We start from the raw sequence: 15,942 nt of genomic DNA, 5'->3' as shown, positions 1-15,942 counted from the left end.
GACAGCGGGGCGGGGCGGGCGGGGCGCGGCGGCGGCGGCAGAGCAAGGGCGCGACCACGAGGGGACCACCTGGGTGACGTCAGTGGGCGCGGCCAGGTGGGGCCGGGACCCGCCCCTGGGCAGGGCCGGGGGCGCGGGGAGACCCCCGGGCCGTGCGGGGACCCCCGGGCCGTGCGGGACCCCCCGAGGCAGGAGCGCGGGGGCGGCTGGAAGCGGCGTTCGGGAAGGGCTCGGGGCTGCTGGCGCTGCGTAAACCCGGTCCCCGCCGGACCGGTCCAGCCGGGTGCTGCCGCTGCGTCCCGGGCGAAGCCGCCGTCACCCAGTGCCCGAGTCATCCATTGGGTACGTCCCAGCCCACCTCAGGACCCCCCAGGTGTGGGGAGCAGGAGGATTCTGCCCCGGTGAGGATGAGGAGGGAGCATCCTGCACCCTCGCTGCCTGTGTGGTTCCCTGGTACGTCTGGCAGCGAGCGCTGCCAGGCGGGGATTCTCAGCTCCGAAGGGAGGTGAGAGACAGCGCTTCCACCGCCCCTGCAAGAAAAAGGGAATTCATGGCTGTGCGCTGATCCGGAGCACAGCCAGAGAGCTCTCGGCACAAGGAAATGGGCGCACTGCACGGCACGGCACGGCACGGCACGGCACGGCACGGCAGGGCGCAGAGTAGCTGAGGCGTCAGCCAGAAATCTCATTCGCGCTCCCCTCTTGGTCAAGGTCGAGGGTGTCAGGGAAGCGGCGCGGTGTAACCCAGCTTCCTGCAGCCTTGCTCCTGCATCCCCTGCATCCCCTGCATGCCACCTCCCTGTCCCCAAACAGTCATTCTGCCTCCCATCTCTGCACCCCTGGCACTGCCCCGCAGCTCGACTCTCCGCATCCTGGGGACAGGACAGTGACCATGGGGGACAGGACGGTGGCCATGCAGGTCACAGCCACTGCCGGGTCACATCGCCGCTCTCAGAGCTGCTGCTCCCGCCTGGCACTCCCAGGAGTGATGGATGCACATCCAGCGGCTGCAGGTGGGAGCAGGACAGGGACTCCGGGTACCCCACGGCTGCGAGGGGCTCTGCTTGGTGCCCGTAGATCAGCGGGGGCGAGGAGCTCTCTTCTCCTCGCGAGTGTGGGGCTGGGGAGGGGACGCGGTACCCAGGAGTGTGTCAGAGCAGGGCGGAGGCCCCGTGGGCCCAGTGCCGCCCTCGCCCAGCTGTTGGGAAGATCCGCAGGTCTTTGTCCCCTGGGCTGCGGTGCCAGCGCTGGGCTGTGCTCCCCGCTCATCCGCTCGCGAGTGCCGCCGGCCACACCCCACCGAGCTGGCGCTCCCCTCCCGAGATGGCTGTGACCCATCGGTGACAAACCCAGCTCCTCCCAAGTGACAGAACAGCCCTGTCCCGATGCGGGGGTGCAGTGGGTGCCCTCTCCCAGCACTGCCTCCCCCAGCCTGAGCTTTGCCCACGGGTCTGGGGGCTCAGCCCCTGCCCGGTGCCCTGCAGAGCTGGAAAAGCCCCGGTGAGCAGGGGTTCCAGGCAGGGCAGGGTGGGGTGCTGGCAGCCTCTTGCCACCCTCTTCCTTCCATTCCCATCCCTTCCCTCCCCCGGGGCCAACGCTGTGATTCAGCCTCTCAGTTTCAGTCCTCGTAGCCAATTTCCATGCGGAGCGAGCGGGAGGGAACACGGCAGGGAGGAGTGAGCAGCCACACGCTGCCCGGTGCCTCGTGCCTAGGACTGGCACAAGTTTGTGGGCACCAACAGAGACCCCCCAGCGGGCCCCAAATCGCTCTGGTGAAGGCAGGAGGAGGTCACCCCACCCTGCCACCCCCACCTCCATCGGGGGATGCAGGCTGCACCCTCCTATCCAGGAGCATCCCCAAGGAGCAGTGTCACAGTGTTGCACCCCAAAACAACCATCAGCTCGTGGATATCACACCCCAAAAACCCATATGGGGTAGGACATGCTGCCCTCCAGCCCCCTGCAGCTCCCCCACTACCCCACCTGACAGCCTCAATGAGGGGGGTCATGGACCCCTTTTGGGGTCCCCCTTGTGGAACCCAGGGCCTCACAGGAGCCTGGCTGCTGTCATGGCCTCCATGGTTCCCCCAGGTCATCTCTGGGGACATCCAGGCCTGAACTCATCCTTTCCTCTCCCACAGCAGGGCCTCTCCTACCCTGAGCTCTGGATCCCACGGTGGCAGCACATGGAAGGTGAAGGCAGCCTTGAAAAGACCAGTCTGGATTTTATTAAAAGTTCAGCACCAGTAAATATATAAAAAGAGCAACTGTGCAAGAGGGGAAATCTTAAATTAACGGAGCTTAAGGCTAGAGAGGGCTGGTGTGGCAAAATTTCAAGGCACGGACAGGTCATGGGCACCACAGCCCTGTCAGGCTGCAGCCTTGTGGTGACACAGGGAGGTGACACAGGGAGGTGACACACCAGGAGCCCCCTGTAGCGCCAGGCTGGGGAGTCCAAGGGGAGCTGACAGATTGCCTGGGAGGCTGGAGGAACAGGAGCAGGAGCCTCAGGGAGCCTCAGGAAGGGGCAGGAGCAGCTCCAGCAGCATCGTGCATTGCTCCCAAAGTAGGGGTAGTCCCCCCAAGCTCCTCAAGACAACACAGGGGTCTATTCTGGTGCATCATCCACAGATCCTGGGGAGCAGCTGAGGGACACAGAAATCCCCAGTGCTGTGGGGCATCACTGCTGGTCAGGGCTCCTGGGGCACTGGGGACAGGGGTGGCCCAGGCTCCTGGGCAGGCAGGGATGTTCAGGGCTGCTGGTGTTCCACTGATGGGAATTGGGCTGTGCCAGCAGACATCCAGGTGGCAAAGGCAACCCTGCTGCAGGATGCTAGGCAGGATTGGCCCCTCCCCATGAGTCTGAGTTTCTGCCGGTGGCTGGGAGGAGCCCGAAGCCCGATGTCCCCAAGGTGGCATCACAGAGCCACCACCATCCAGCTCAGCTGGTGCTGGCTCCCCCTTCACCTGGCTCATCATAGGATCTCTGCAAACAAGGAGAGTTTGGTGGCACCAGGGTTGTGGGCAGCAGATCCCCCACCCTACAGCACAGCCCCCAGCCCTGCTATCAGGAACCTTGGTCGTCTTTGTCTCCTTTGGTCCTGGGTTCCTGCCACCACTCTGCGAAGAAGCCTTCCTCATAGTCACCTTCACCCTCGAACTCGCCATCAGAGGGCAGGTCCAGCACCTCCAGCCCCTCACCACCATCCACCTCCATCTGCAGCACAGGAGGAGGCAGAGGGGCTTGGCAGCCTCACCTGCAGTCTGCTCCAGGGATGCTTTGGGGGGGTCAGACCCCCACAAACACCACCCAGCACCCCCCAAAAGCACCACCTGCACCCCACATCAGGTACCTCATCATCATCATCCTGCAGGTACTGCCGGGCAAACTCCAGCATCTTCTTCTGAGTCACTGTCTGGTTGTGGTACCTCACGGCTTCCTGGGCACGGCAGGGGAGAGGGGCTGGGTCAGGCCCTCCCTGGGCAGTGCCGGGCCACAGGATGGGGGGCTGGGGGGGTCCTCACCGGCCGTGGCTCGAAGTCCTCCTCGCGCAGGCGCCAGCGCTCGCGGTGGAAGCGGTAATAGACCAGGTTCTGCTGCATCACCGTGTCGCCCGGGTCGAAGAGCATGTAGCTGGAGACGCTGCGCACCGCGTCCTGCACGTCGTTCACTGCAGGGGGAGCACCAGCTGACACAGGCTGACACCCCTCACAGGGCCCACAGCACCCCAAGGTGCCCCAGGGCACGCACAGCCCCCCGCTCCTGCCGGCACTCACGCTTGTAGTAAGCGAACTGCAGGTAGTGGTACATGGTGGCCACGAATTTCTCCACGAAGTAGCCACCCACGTTGGGGGTGAGCTCGGTCTCGCAGTCCACCTTGCATTGCAGCACGCTCACAAAGTGGTCTGGGGGGGGAGATGTCGGGTGTTGCAGCCCTGATCACCTCCCCAAGTCTGCTGTCCCCCAGCCCGCCACTACCTGCGATGGCAGGGTAGAAGTCCTTGAACTCCTGGAGCTCGTAGGCGCCCTCACAGCCGGCCAGACAATCCTCGTAGGCCTTGTAGTACTCGGCCAGTGCCTGCTCCATGTCGGCTGCACTGCTCCGGAAATCCCCACCGTTGTACAGCTTCACTGCCCGCACGAATATCGGCTGCCAGGACCACTGCTCAGTGAGGGAGAGCTGCTTCCCTCGGGGTTTGGCAGCACCAGGTGGGCTTTGAGCCCTGGGGAGCCCCTCTCCTGCCCCAGCCCCATCCCCTCCTCACCTCATAGGGCTGAGCTTCCAGGTCGACCAGGTATTCATCCACATCCAGCATCGTCCTGTAGTAGTTCAGGTACCTCAAGGTCATCTCATGCTTAGGGTTTTTCTGCAGGAAGGTGTGGGCAGCAGACACGGCTTTCTCGATCTTATTTGACTGTGGAGGGAGGAGGAGCCGGTCCAGATCCCTGCTGCAGGGCAGCCTGAACCCACACGGCAGCCAAGGGGGCCTCAGCACCCAGCCAGACCCCTGGGCTGCAGGACTGAGGGGTGATCCTTGTGGGGAACAGCCCTGAACCCACGCTGCACAATCATCCACTGGCAGTGATGAACAGACAGGATCTGGGAACACGGACACTGCAGGTAACTCCAGCCACAGCAACCTCCTGGCTGTGCCCATGGTGGGTACAGGGACAGCTCAGCATCTCACAGGCCCCCGCATGCAGCCAGGAGTGATCCACGTGGTGTGAGGAGGATCCACGTGGTGTGGGTTTGACCCACACATCCGCTCCTCTCCAGCACTGCCATCAGACCTGGCTGCTGCCCCTGCTGCTTTATGGGCTCTCGGGTTGCAGCTTCAGGGGAGCGAGCAGGGAGGGAGGGTGGTTTGAAAGACCCATCCATGAAATGGGTTTGGGCCAGAGCAGCAAGAGGAAAAGGCATTAAGGATGAAGCCAGGCAGTCCCTCACCACTGCCAGGTGAGTGGGGCCGCAGTGCTGAGTGCTAAAACAGCACCAGCAGTGGAAGGCACCAGGGACCAGACCCTGACCAGAGCACTGCCCCCTGCCAGAGCCACTCTGGCCACCCGAGGGGGATGCCTTATGAAACCTCCCTCCACAAAACCTCCCTCCACGTCTGCACTGTGAAGCTGAGCAAGTCCTTCTTTCTTATGGAGCATCCAGACACGTGTCCCGTCCCAATCACACAGGCACTGGTGCCTCCAGCTCAGGCCCCTCAAGCTGGGGCAGCCCCTGTGTGCTCTCTGCCTGCCCAGGGAGACCTTGGGCTACCAGGGCAACACAAGGTGGGGTAGAGGGACACAACCAGAGGGGCACCCCAGTCGTCCTGCCTGATGTGTCCCAGATGATGCTGACGTGCCACGGCTCAGGGGCAGTATGGAGGAGCTGGTGGGGGATGCCAGATGGGGAGAGAAGGAAAGGGGAAGCACCTGACAGCAGGGCGCAGGATGGAGGGGAGCAGGGTTCAGGGGGAGCAGAGATAGACGGGAGTGGTGTTCAGGGTGGGCAGATCAGAGGGTGCAGGCTAACAGTGTAGGAGGGGGGCACAGGATGGGGATGCAGAATGGGGGTGTCCAAGAGGAGATATAGGACCCGGGAAGGGGTGTGCCCAATCAGGGGGCAGAGTGGAGGGGCGCAGAGTGGAGGGGAAAGATCAGTGGTGCAGGATGGAGGAGCAGGACCCCCCCCACCCCTGCCCGCTGCCATTTGCACCGCCTCACCTTGAAGAGCGCGTAGTGCAGGTACTGGTAGGGCTGGCGGCGCTGGAAGTCGCGCAGGGTCTGCGCCGGCGGGTAGCGCAGCTGGAACACGGGCAGCTCCCGCTTGCAGGCGCGCAGGCAGCCGGCGCGGAGCAGCAGCCGCCCGAAGAGCCGCAGCTCCCGCTCCCAGTCCCAGGCGGGGTCCCGCTCCCCGCGGGGCTCCCCGGCGGGATCCTCCGCCGCGGGAGGGGGCTCCCCGGCGCAGCGGCGGTGGCAATGCGCCTCGCTGTCCCGCAGCAGCCTGTGGAGCCGCAGGCTGGCCTCCAGCCCCTGGGCGCTCTCCGCCCATTGCGCGTCCGCGTACTGCTCCAGCGCCCGCTCGTAGGCGCTCTGCAGCGGCTCCAGCGCGGCCGCGGGGAAGCCGCGCACGCTGTACTGCTCGTACTGCGCCGCGCACAGCCCCGCCGCCAGCACCGCCAGCAGCAACGCCGGCAGCGACCTCGCTACCGCTACCGGTACCGGTACCGGCACCGCGCCGCCCATCCCCGCTGCCGCGCACTGGCCGCGCACCGCCCCGCGCAGCGCTCCACGCCGGGCCCCGCGCAGGGGGCGGGGATGGGCGGTGCGTGGCGGGCGCGCAGGGTCTTAGTGCGGCTCCGCCGGCCCCGCGGGGGCTGCGCGGGGGCTGCGCGGGGGCTGCGCGGGGGATGCGCGGGGGATGCGCGGGGGCTGCGCGGGGGATGCGCGGGGGATGCGCGGGGGATGCGCGGCTTTGCGCAGGGCCAGACGCCTCAGCAGCACCATGCGCGGGCGGACTCTCCAGGCCGGCGGTGCCCGGAGGTGTCCCCGGCGTTGGCCGGTGCCAAGCCCGAGGCCACACGCTCTGTGCCGTGCCAGATCCCGGCCCCAGAGCTGTCCCGTGCCAGGCCTCGGCACGGCCGCAGTGGCCGCGGCCCAAACCCAATGCTTTGTCGCTGGCTGGACGGTGGCACTGAGGGATGTCACAGCGCGGGGCAGGAGCCAGGACAGTGCTGAGGGTTTCCCCTGCGGAGCAGAGGCTGCTGCTGTGGTGCCACCACCCCTGTCAGCACTCACTGGGCACAGTGAGGCCCTGTCCCCGCGCCATCGGGAGAGCCACGTGTCCTCCCAGGCTGCTCCGAGCAGTGCTGAAGGTGCTGGCCCCGGTGTGGTGTGTGCTGGGGGCTGCACAGCACCCCGGGCTGGGCTGGGGGAGCTGATGGTGGAGCTGTTGCTGTCACTGGTAGCACTGAGCCTCAGAGAAGCTGGGCTGGGATTGGGATTGGGTTTGGGTTCACAGCCTGTTGCATTTCCCACCTGGAACTCACCATGGGCTCTTGCGACAGGACCTGTTTCTTGCCGATGGATTTGGGGGAGCAGGGATGTGTGGGCAACGCCTCTGTGAGGGTTTGAGGCTGTGTTTGTCTGGGAAGGAGTGCTGTGAGAATTTCACTTTTTTGAGTAAAGGCTCTGCCAGCAGCGACTCGTTATTAAAACACTTAATTCCTTTTATTTACTCTCCCGATCTGCTGGGACTGAGCAGATGCATCTCGGGCCGGGCGCAATGAGCTGGCAGCGGCAGAAGGACGAAGAGGAGGAGGAGGCACAGCAGCGCTAGGACCTGGGGCCGGGCAGGGCAGGGCCGGGCTGGGCCCGCAGCCGCACAGCCGCTCGTCAGCTTTTCCTTCGGAGGAGGGATTGCCCAAGAGAAAAAAAAAAAAAAGAAAAAAAATAAAAAGAGAGAGAGTAAATAATGAGAGAGGGGAGGGAAAACAAAGAGGAGAGTAAAAAAGGAGGAAAAGGGGGAAGAGGAGAAATAAATAAAGAAGGGGAAAAAAACGAAGAGGAAAAACAAAAGAGGGAAAAAGAATAACTCCTCCCGCCGTGGATCGCTCTCTGCCGCGGTGTCAGCTCCCGGCGCGGCGGGGGGAGCGCGGCGGGGCCCGGACACGTCTACAGAAATTCCAGGAGGGCCGGGCTGGGCGGGCGGAGGGGAAGGCAGGGGAAAGCGAAGGCAAGGGGCGTCCCGGGCAGGAAAGGGGCGTCCTGAACCCCCCGCCCTCCTCCTTCTCCCAGCCGGGCCCTTCCGCCGCCTCAGCCCCAGCGCCATGGCCATGGCCCCGGGCAGCCGCTGCTGCCTCCTCCTCCTCCTCCTCCTCCTCCTGGGCGTCTTGGGGGCCCCGGCGCTGGGCGACCCCGGCCCCTTGGAAGACGTGGTGATAGACAGATACTATATTCCCAAAATCTGCCTGCGGGAGGCGCAGATGGGGGATTTCATTCGCTACCACTACAATGGGACCTTTAAAGATGGCAAAAAGTTTGACTCCAGGTATCGCCCGCGGCTCCGTGCCGGCTGCATGCGGGGGGCAGCTGCGGCGGGACCCTGCATGCCTCCCCCAGCCCCCAGCCCGCATGCCGGGGCAGGCAGGCAGCTGCGGGGACCCCGCATGCCTTCTCCAGCCCCGGGGCAGCCAGGCCAGAGACAACGCCCAGTCCCCCCGGCTTTGAACCGAGGAGGGTTTTGGTGGGTGCTGGGGTAACTCAGGAGCCTGCACACGTGTCGGCCTGAAGCGAACCCCAGCCCAGGCTGCAGCCCCCCAGCCTGGTCCCACAGGAGCTCCCAGCCCTTCGGGGAGCCTGCACCCCCCCAGTTCCACAGAGCTGTGGGATAGCCTGTCCGGGGCACAGGCAGGATTTGGCCCTAATTGGCACGCTCTGCACGCAGGAACACGTATGTGCATGTGCTGCACAGGCAGGGAAATGCTTGAAGCACTTTGAGACGTGGCAGCAGCAAAACCCTTCATTATACCAGAGGCTTTGCTCTGCTGGCCTCAGAGCTCCTTGGCCCCTGCATTGTCCCCGCTCTGCTCATGCTGGCTGGAAATCAGGGTTGGGGCAGCCCCTGGTTTACAGCTCCATGTGCAGGAAGGAGCACTGGGGACACAGGAATAACTGGAGCCACATAGCAATCAAAATTTCCCAGGCAGGTGTTGTTCTGGAGCTCTGGAAAGCAAAGGGGTTCACAGTTTGATGTGTTTTATCTTCTTTGTGAGCATCAGTGGGGGAAAATTAACTGCAGTGGGAGCCTGGGGACAGACACTGCTAAAAGAATTCTCTGTCAGGAGGACATCTGCTGCCCCAGTAGTTCCTTGGAGTATTTTAAGGTTTAAAAATAAAAGCAAATTTGCAGTTTATGAATGAGGACGGGCCATCATCTTTCCTCATCACTGTGTAAAGCTCCGGTGTGCTGTATACAAAATGATTTGGAAGCAGCAGAGCTGCCAGCCTCCAGCCCAGCTCAGTGGGTGAGATCTGGGGAGGGTCTGGATGACTTCTGGGGCTGAAATCCTGACCAGTGCCCCAGGGGCCAGCTGCCCTCCAGCAGCATGGGATTGAGCCCGCTAGCATCCGCATTTTTGATCTGTGGGCTCTGCCTACCACACAGAGACTCACAGGCTGTGATGTGAGACCCGCACTGGCAGCTTTGGGAGCTTCATCCCTTTTCTCAGCTCTGATGGCTCTGTCCCTTTGCCCCAGCTACGACAGAGGGGCCACGGTGGCCGGCGTGGTGGGCGTTGGGCGGCTGATCACGGGCATGGACCGGGGCCTGCAGGGCATGTGTGTCAACGAGCGGCGTCACCTCATCGTGCCACCCCACCTGGGCTACGGCAGCATCGGCGTGGGTAAGGGGCCCTGGCACGGGGGGCTCAGGGAGAAAAGCCCTCAGGGGCAGGGACAGGGCTCCAGTGGCCCCTGGAAGATGTAACCTAAGGGTGGCTCCATGGCCAGGGCGAGGGGTGCTGAAGTGGGGCTTCCCTGGTGTGGTGTTTTTGGGGTGTCCCGTGGCAGGAAGGAAATGGTGGATCTGACTCCATGTTCTTAGAAGGCCAATTTATTATGATAATGATATGATATGATACTATAGATTATATATAGTATTATACAATATATATATAATATATATAGCATTATATATAGTAGTATATAATACTATATTAAACGATACTAAAGAATAGAGAAAGGATACAGACAGAAGGCTTAACAAGATATTAATTAGAAACTCAGCACTCTCTCCAGAGCCCCGACACAGCTTGACTATGGTTGGTCATTAAGTCAAAACAATTCACAAGTTGGATAAACAATCTCCAACCACATTCCAAAGCAGCAAAACACAGGAGAAGCAATCAGATAATTACTGTTTTCCTTTTTCTCTGAGGCTTCTCATCTTCCCAGGAGAAGAAATCCTGGGCAAAGAGGATTTTTCCAGAAAATATGACGGTGACACCCTGGGAATGAGGGGTCCTGCCCCCAGCTGGGCTGTGCTGGGTCTCCAGCAGTGGCTTCAGGGGAGGTTTCAGGGGGCAGAGCCCATGGCTGGCCTAGCCTCGGTGTTGGCCCCACTTAAGATGCTCTGTCCTTGCTGCTGCCCCTTTAGCGGGGCTGATCCCCCCAGATGCCACCCTGTACTTCGATGTGGTCATGCTGGACATCTGGAACAAGAATGACAAGCTGCAGATCACCACCCTGTCCAAACCCGAGCGCTGCAACCGCACGGTGGAGAACTCGGACTTCGTGCGGTACCACTACAACGGCACTCTGCTGGATGGGACCCCCTTCGACTCCAGGTATGGCCACTGGGATGCACCCTGGCCTCGGGGCACCTGGGATGCACCCTCTGCCTCCACACTGGGCCACTAGGGGTGGCTGGGACCCAGGGACACCAGCCTGGGCACACAGTGGGAGCAGCCTCGCCCTGTACTCCCTCCCTGCTCCCCAGCAGTGCTGGTGCAGCTCCATGACCCCCCAAACCAGCCTCTGGCACAGCACTGCTCTGGCTGGGGCTGCTGCTGTGGCCCCAGAGCCATCCCCACCCTCATTCTCCACCACCAGCTACAGCAAGGGCAGCACCTATGACACCTACGTGGGCACGGGGTGGCTGATCAAGGGCATGGACCAGGGGCTGCTGGGGATGTGCGCTGGGGAGAAGAGGAGCATCATCATCCCCCCGTTCCTGGCCTATGGGGAGAAGGGCTACGGTGAGCCAGGCACCACCCCATCCTGCCAGCCCTTCCCTGCCAGCTCTGAGCAGAGCCCCCTGGTGCAGCATCCTCCTTCAGGCTGACCTGTTTCCTCTCCCAGGGACGGTGATCCCACCACAGGCATCGCTGGTGTTCAGCGTGCTGCTGGTGGATTTCCACAATCCCAAGGATGGTGTCTTCCTGGAGCACCTGGAGGTGCCAGAGACCTGCAAGCGCCGCGCTGTGACCGGGGACTTTGTCCGCTACCACTACAACGGGACACTCATGGATGGGACACTCTTTGACTCCAGGTGTGGGAGGGGACACTCATGGATAGGACATTCTGACTCCAGGTGTGGGAGGGGACACTCATGGATGGAACCCTCTTTGACTCCAGGTGTGGGAGGGGACACTCATGGATGGAACTCTCTTTGACTCCAGGTGTGGGAGGGGACACTCATGGATGGAACCCTCTTTGACTCCAGGTGTGGGAGGGGACACTCATGGATGGGACACTCTTTGACTCCAGGTGTGGGAGGGGACACTCGTGGATGGGACACTCTTTGACTCCAGGTGTGGGAGGGGACGCTCATGGATGGGACACTCTTTGACTCCAGGTGTGGGAGGGGACACTCATTTATAGGACTCTCTTTGTCTCCAGGTGTGGGAGGGGACACTCATGGATAGGACATTCTGACTCCAGGTGTGGGAGGGGACACTCATTTATAGGACTCTCTTTGACTCCAAGTGTGGGAGGGGACACTCATGGATGGAACCCTCTTTGACTCCAGGTGTGGGAGGGGACACTTATGGATAGGACCCTCTTTGACTCCAGGTGTGGGAGGGGACACTCATGGATGGGACCCTCTTTGACACCAGGTGTGGGAGGAAGTGGCCCTGTAGGGAGAGCCCCTGATGTCCTCTCCTGGCTGCAAGGAAAGGCTGGAGAGGGGATGTCGGAACCCAAGAAATCCCTCTGGCTGTCCTGGAGAATTCAAGGCCCTGCCCAGGGGGCTAAGAGAGCTTGGCACAGAGCCCAAGATGCCTGTGCCTTTGATTTAGCCCTTGGAAAAAACAATTACCAACCTTATATGAGGATTTACAAGCCATGAAAGTTTAAGTAGAATGTCAGTGAATTTATCACAGGGTGAAAAATAGATTTTTTAAGTTTTAGAGTAGGGGTTCAGGGGGCACGATGGAGGAATCTGAGCATGTCCAGCCTTTCTCCTTCTTCTTCTTGGCCTCCATCTTCTGCTGTGATGGTGGCACTTTTGGATTGGTTTAGAGTAGAAGCTCACTGTCTAACATGGTAACAGGTATTGGGAAATAATTGTAAATATTGTACATGTAGCTTTTAGTATAAAAAGATAACACGGCCCTGGGGCAGGCAGAGTGCCTCTGACTGTCTTGCTGAGCGGACCTGGGCAAGGGGACAATGGGCATGAAATAGGCTAAAAACCCCAATATCTATCTGTTGCATCTCTTGGAGCAAAGTTTGGTTCCTGGGCAAGCAGGAGAGGCTGAAGAAGGGGTGTGGGTTTGGGTGCAGGGGCTGGGGGGATTGATGGTGCTGAGGATTCTCTTGCTGCAGTTACTCCCGCAATGAGACCTACAACACCTACATTGGGAAGGGCTACATCATCCCTGGCATGGATCAGGGGCTGCAGGGGGTCTGCGTGGGAGAGCACCGGCGAGTGGTCATCCCCCCACACCTGGCTTACGGGGAGAACGGAGCAGGTAAACGAGCAGAGGGCTCTGAGGGACAGGTGTGGGCTCTGATGTGCTCTGGGGGCTCATCAAGGGGTGTGGTGGTGTTCACAGGGGTCCCAGGACGAGGGAAGAGATGAGAATCTGGACTCCATGTTTCATGGCTGATTTATTATTTTATGATATATATTATAGTAAAAGAAAATTATATATTAAAACTACACTAAAAGAATAGAAGAAAGATTTCATCAGAAGGCTAGCAAGGAATAGAAAGGGAATGGGATGATAGTAAAATCTTGTGACTGACCAGAGAGTCTGAGACAGCTGGAATGGGATTGGCCATTAATTAAAAACACCCACGTGAGACCAATCAAAGATGCTGTTGCATTCCACGGCAGTAGATAATTCTTGTTTACATTTCGTTTCTGAGGCTTCTAAGCTTCTCAGGAGAAAAAATCCTAGCAAAAGGATTTTTTATAAAATATGTCTGTGACAAAGGGGTGTGGGAAGAGGCCGGGAAAGGCTTCACCAACCTTGCAGCGCTCCAGCAGCTCTCCTCATCCTCCTCCTCCAGGAGATAAAATTCCCGGCTCAGCCGTGCTCATCTTTGATGTTCACGTCATCGATTTCCACAACCCCGCGGACCCGGTGGAGATCGAGACCGTGTTCCGGCCCGAGGGCTGCAATGTCACCACCCGCCACCGCGACTTCGTGCGCTACCACTACAACTGCTCCCTGCTGGATGGCACCCGGCTCTTCTCCTCGTGCGTGTCCCCCCAGCATCCCCGTCCCTGCTGGGGACAATCCCTGGCTGGCACCGGGCCGGGGGTGGGCAGGCACCGGGCAGCACCGGACCTGCGACAGGCAGTGCTGGGGATCGGCCACAGGGCAGCGGGAGGGTTCAGGGGACACGGGATGGACAGCAGGAGGGTTCAGGGGACACAGGGGATGGACAGCAGGAGGGTTCAGGGGACACAGGGGATGGACAGCAGGAGGGTTCCAGGGACACAGGGGATGGACAGCAGGAGGGTTCAGGGGACACAGGGGATGGACAGCAGGAGGGTTCAGGGGACACAGGGGATGGACAGCAGGAGGGTTCAGGGGACACAGGGGATGGACAGCAGGAGGGTTCAGGGGACACGGGATGGACAGCAGGAGAGTTCAGGGGACACAGAGGGATGGACAGCAGGAGGGTTCAGGGGACACGGGATGGACAGCAGGAGGGTTCAGGGGACACGGGGGATGGACAGCAGGAGGGTTCAGGGGACACAGGGGATGGACAGCAGGAGGGTTCAGGGGACACAGGGGATGGACAGCAGGAGGGTTTAAGGGACACAGAGGGATGGACAGCAGGAGGGTTCCAGGGACACAGAGGGATGGACAGCAGGAGGGTTCAGGGGACACAGGGGATGGACGTGGCTGTGGCATGGAGGGGGTTGAACTTCATGGCATAACCAGGATGGAGGATGTGGATTCTGGGCCGTGGTGGGATGGAAGGGTTGGGATTTCAGGGCTGCTCACTGGATCCAAGGGACTTTTCTCACCTGTTTGCTCTGTGCCTCCTGCAGCCATGACTACGAGAAGCCCCAGGAGGTGACTCTGGGGGCCAACAAGGTGATCGAGGGGCTGAACAGTGGCCTGCTGGACATGTGTGCAGGGGAGAGGCGGGTGCTCATCGTGCCCCCACACCTGGGCCACGGGGAGAGCGGAGGTAGGGGAGCAGTGGCCAACGTGTGCAAAGCAAATTGGGTGGTCCAGCCTCGCTGGGCCCCCGCTGGGCTCCATCAGCCCTCACCCTGCCAGGGCTGTGGGGCTCAGGGCTTTGCCTTGCTCCCCGTGGTGCTGGAGCCTCTGCTGTGTTTCCAGCCCGGGGGGTGCCTGGCAGCGCCGTGCTGCGCTTCGAGGTGGAGCTGATCTCCATGGAGGAGGGGGTTCCTGAGGGCTACCTCTTCATCTGGCATGGAGAGCCACCAGCCAACCTGTACGAGCAGATGGACCTCAACAAGGATGGGGGGATCCCTGCTGAAGAGGTGAGTTGGGTGCAGGAGGAAATGGGGGGCACAGGGGATCCCACCCTGGGCAGGGCAGCAGCACTTGAAGGGCACTGCTGGCCCTGGGCACTTGGGAGCCCACAGAGCTCCCTGTGCAGGAAGAACACCCCAGTAGAAAGCATTGCTGCTGGGTGTGGGCAGTGTCCCTGAGGGACACTCTGCTCCTCTCCCTGCCTGTCCTTGGCATGGGCTGGGGTCTCCCTGCCCTGCCTGGTGCTGGCTGTGCAGAGCCAAGCAGCATCTGTTCCCTCTCCCCTCTGCAGTTCTCCAACTTCATCAAGACCCAGGTGGCAGAGGGGAAAGGCCGCCTCATGCCCAGCTCTGACCCGGAGAAAGTCATTGCTGACATGTTCCAGAACCAGGACCGCAACCAGGACGGGAAGATCACACCCGAGGAGCTGAAGCTCAAGTCGGATGAGGACCAGGAGAAGATTCATGAGGAGCTCTGAGGGGCAGTCCCTGCTGTTCTGGAGACAGGACTCATCCTTGCCATGTCATGGCCACTCTCCCACCCCGGGACCTGCCCCTCCCCAGACCTGCAGGGGGTTGGGTTTTGATTTTCACCTCTTATTAACTGAGGGTATTTTGATGTGTTCTCCTGAGCAGGAAAACTCAGCCCCCAGCTAATAAATCCAGACAAGAAGATGTCCCCTCCCTAAGCCCCTTCCTCCTCCACCAGTGACTGCAGGTCCAGCCCCAGCCCCCTCACCTGTCTGAGCTGCAGGCAGGATGTAGGGGAGGATCCCCCTCACCTCCACCACTTTTTTGTAGTTTAGGGTTGGGGATTGGGTTTTTTATGTATACACTTAAAATTCTTTAGAGAGAAGAAAGAGAAGGCTTTTGTCCCAGTCCCTGCTCTGCCATCCTCCCTGGGACAGGAGGCTGAAGAGGGCTCAGGTTCCCAGGGTGAACTCTGCAGGCATCTACCATTCCAAAAATCTGGGCCCCTGGAACTGTGGGACCTGGCAAACCCCTCATCAGCTGGGAGAAGGGAAACAGACCCTCATTCCCCAGCCCTCAGGGAGCAGCACTGTCCCCTTTCACGCCCTCCCCACCACCCAGCCCCAGTGACTGAGACAATTCAGACCTGTTTAATTTCAATGCCTAAATGCAGGTCACAGCCCTGGAGTGCTCAGGTCCTCCTGCTGGGACCAGCACAGCTCCCAAAAGCTCTGCAGTCTGTCCTGGACAGGGACAGAAGGAATGCAGGAGCACAGCAGTGCAGAGTGAAGCCCTCAAACAGAGACTCTGCCTTGCACCAAATAAATCATCCTCCAGGTTTCCAAGGAGTTTGACTGTGTTTGGTTTCTTTGCCATGAAACATTCCCATGTGTTGGGGCAGAGGCACAGGGACCAGCTTCACCAGTGCCCAGGGGCATTCCAGGCTCCAGCATCCACTGCCTCTGGCAGGAGAAACCAAAATTCCCACCTGGGATCCTCCACCAAAGCCA

General features: G+C 60.7%; 2 protein-coding genes and 1 long non-coding RNA gene across 3 annotated transcripts; 2 read left to right on the top strand and 1 right to left on the bottom strand.

Moving 5' to 3' along the window:
* The first annotated feature begins 53 nt into the window (after positions 1-53).
* On the top strand, positions 54-2,274 carry LOC132339112 (uncharacterized). Its single transcript, XR_009489603.1, has 2 exons — positions 54-1,012; positions 2,141-2,274. It is a non-coding gene; the product is annotated as an uncharacterized LOC132339112 (long non-coding RNA).
* Positions 2,205-6,259, bottom strand: P3H4 (prolyl 3-hydroxylase family member 4 (inactive)). Its single transcript, XM_059869154.1, has 8 exons — positions 5,719-6,259; positions 4,266-4,415; positions 3,979-4,150; positions 3,777-3,905; positions 3,525-3,670; positions 3,353-3,439; positions 3,075-3,216; positions 2,205-2,985 (listed from the first exon to the last, which is right to left on the bottom strand). Exons 1-8 carry the CDS (start codon positions 6,238-6,240, stop codon positions 2,975-2,977), a joined length of 1,359 nt encoding a protein of 452 aa, XP_059725137.1. The 5' UTR covers positions 6,241-6,259; the 3' UTR covers positions 2,205-2,974.
* A 1,278-nt stretch (positions 6,260-7,537) lies between these two features.
* On the top strand, positions 7,538-15,780 carry FKBP10 (FKBP prolyl isomerase 10). The gene is made up of 10 exons (XM_059869153.1): positions 7,538-8,044; positions 9,253-9,398; positions 10,151-10,340; positions 10,606-10,751; positions 10,855-11,044; positions 12,325-12,470; positions 13,015-13,204; positions 14,009-14,151; positions 14,307-14,470; positions 14,755-15,780. The coding sequence occupies exons 1-10, from the start codon at positions 7,824-7,826 to the stop codon at positions 14,938-14,940; spliced, it is 1,722 nt and encodes a 573-aa protein (XP_059725136.1). The 5' UTR covers positions 7,538-7,823; the 3' UTR covers positions 14,941-15,780.
* The last annotated feature ends 162 nt before the right edge of the window (positions 15,781-15,942 follow it).

The sequence above is a fragment of the Haemorhous mexicanus genome, chromosome 28, assembly GCF_027477595.1.
Source record: "Haemorhous mexicanus isolate bHaeMex1 chromosome 28, bHaeMex1.pri, whole genome shotgun sequence".
Classification (NCBI taxonomy): domain Eukaryota; kingdom Metazoa; phylum Chordata; class Aves; order Passeriformes; family Fringillidae; genus Haemorhous; species Haemorhous mexicanus.
Note: the sequence above shows the minus strand (reverse complement) of the source record. Positions and strands in the feature narration are given on the sequence as shown.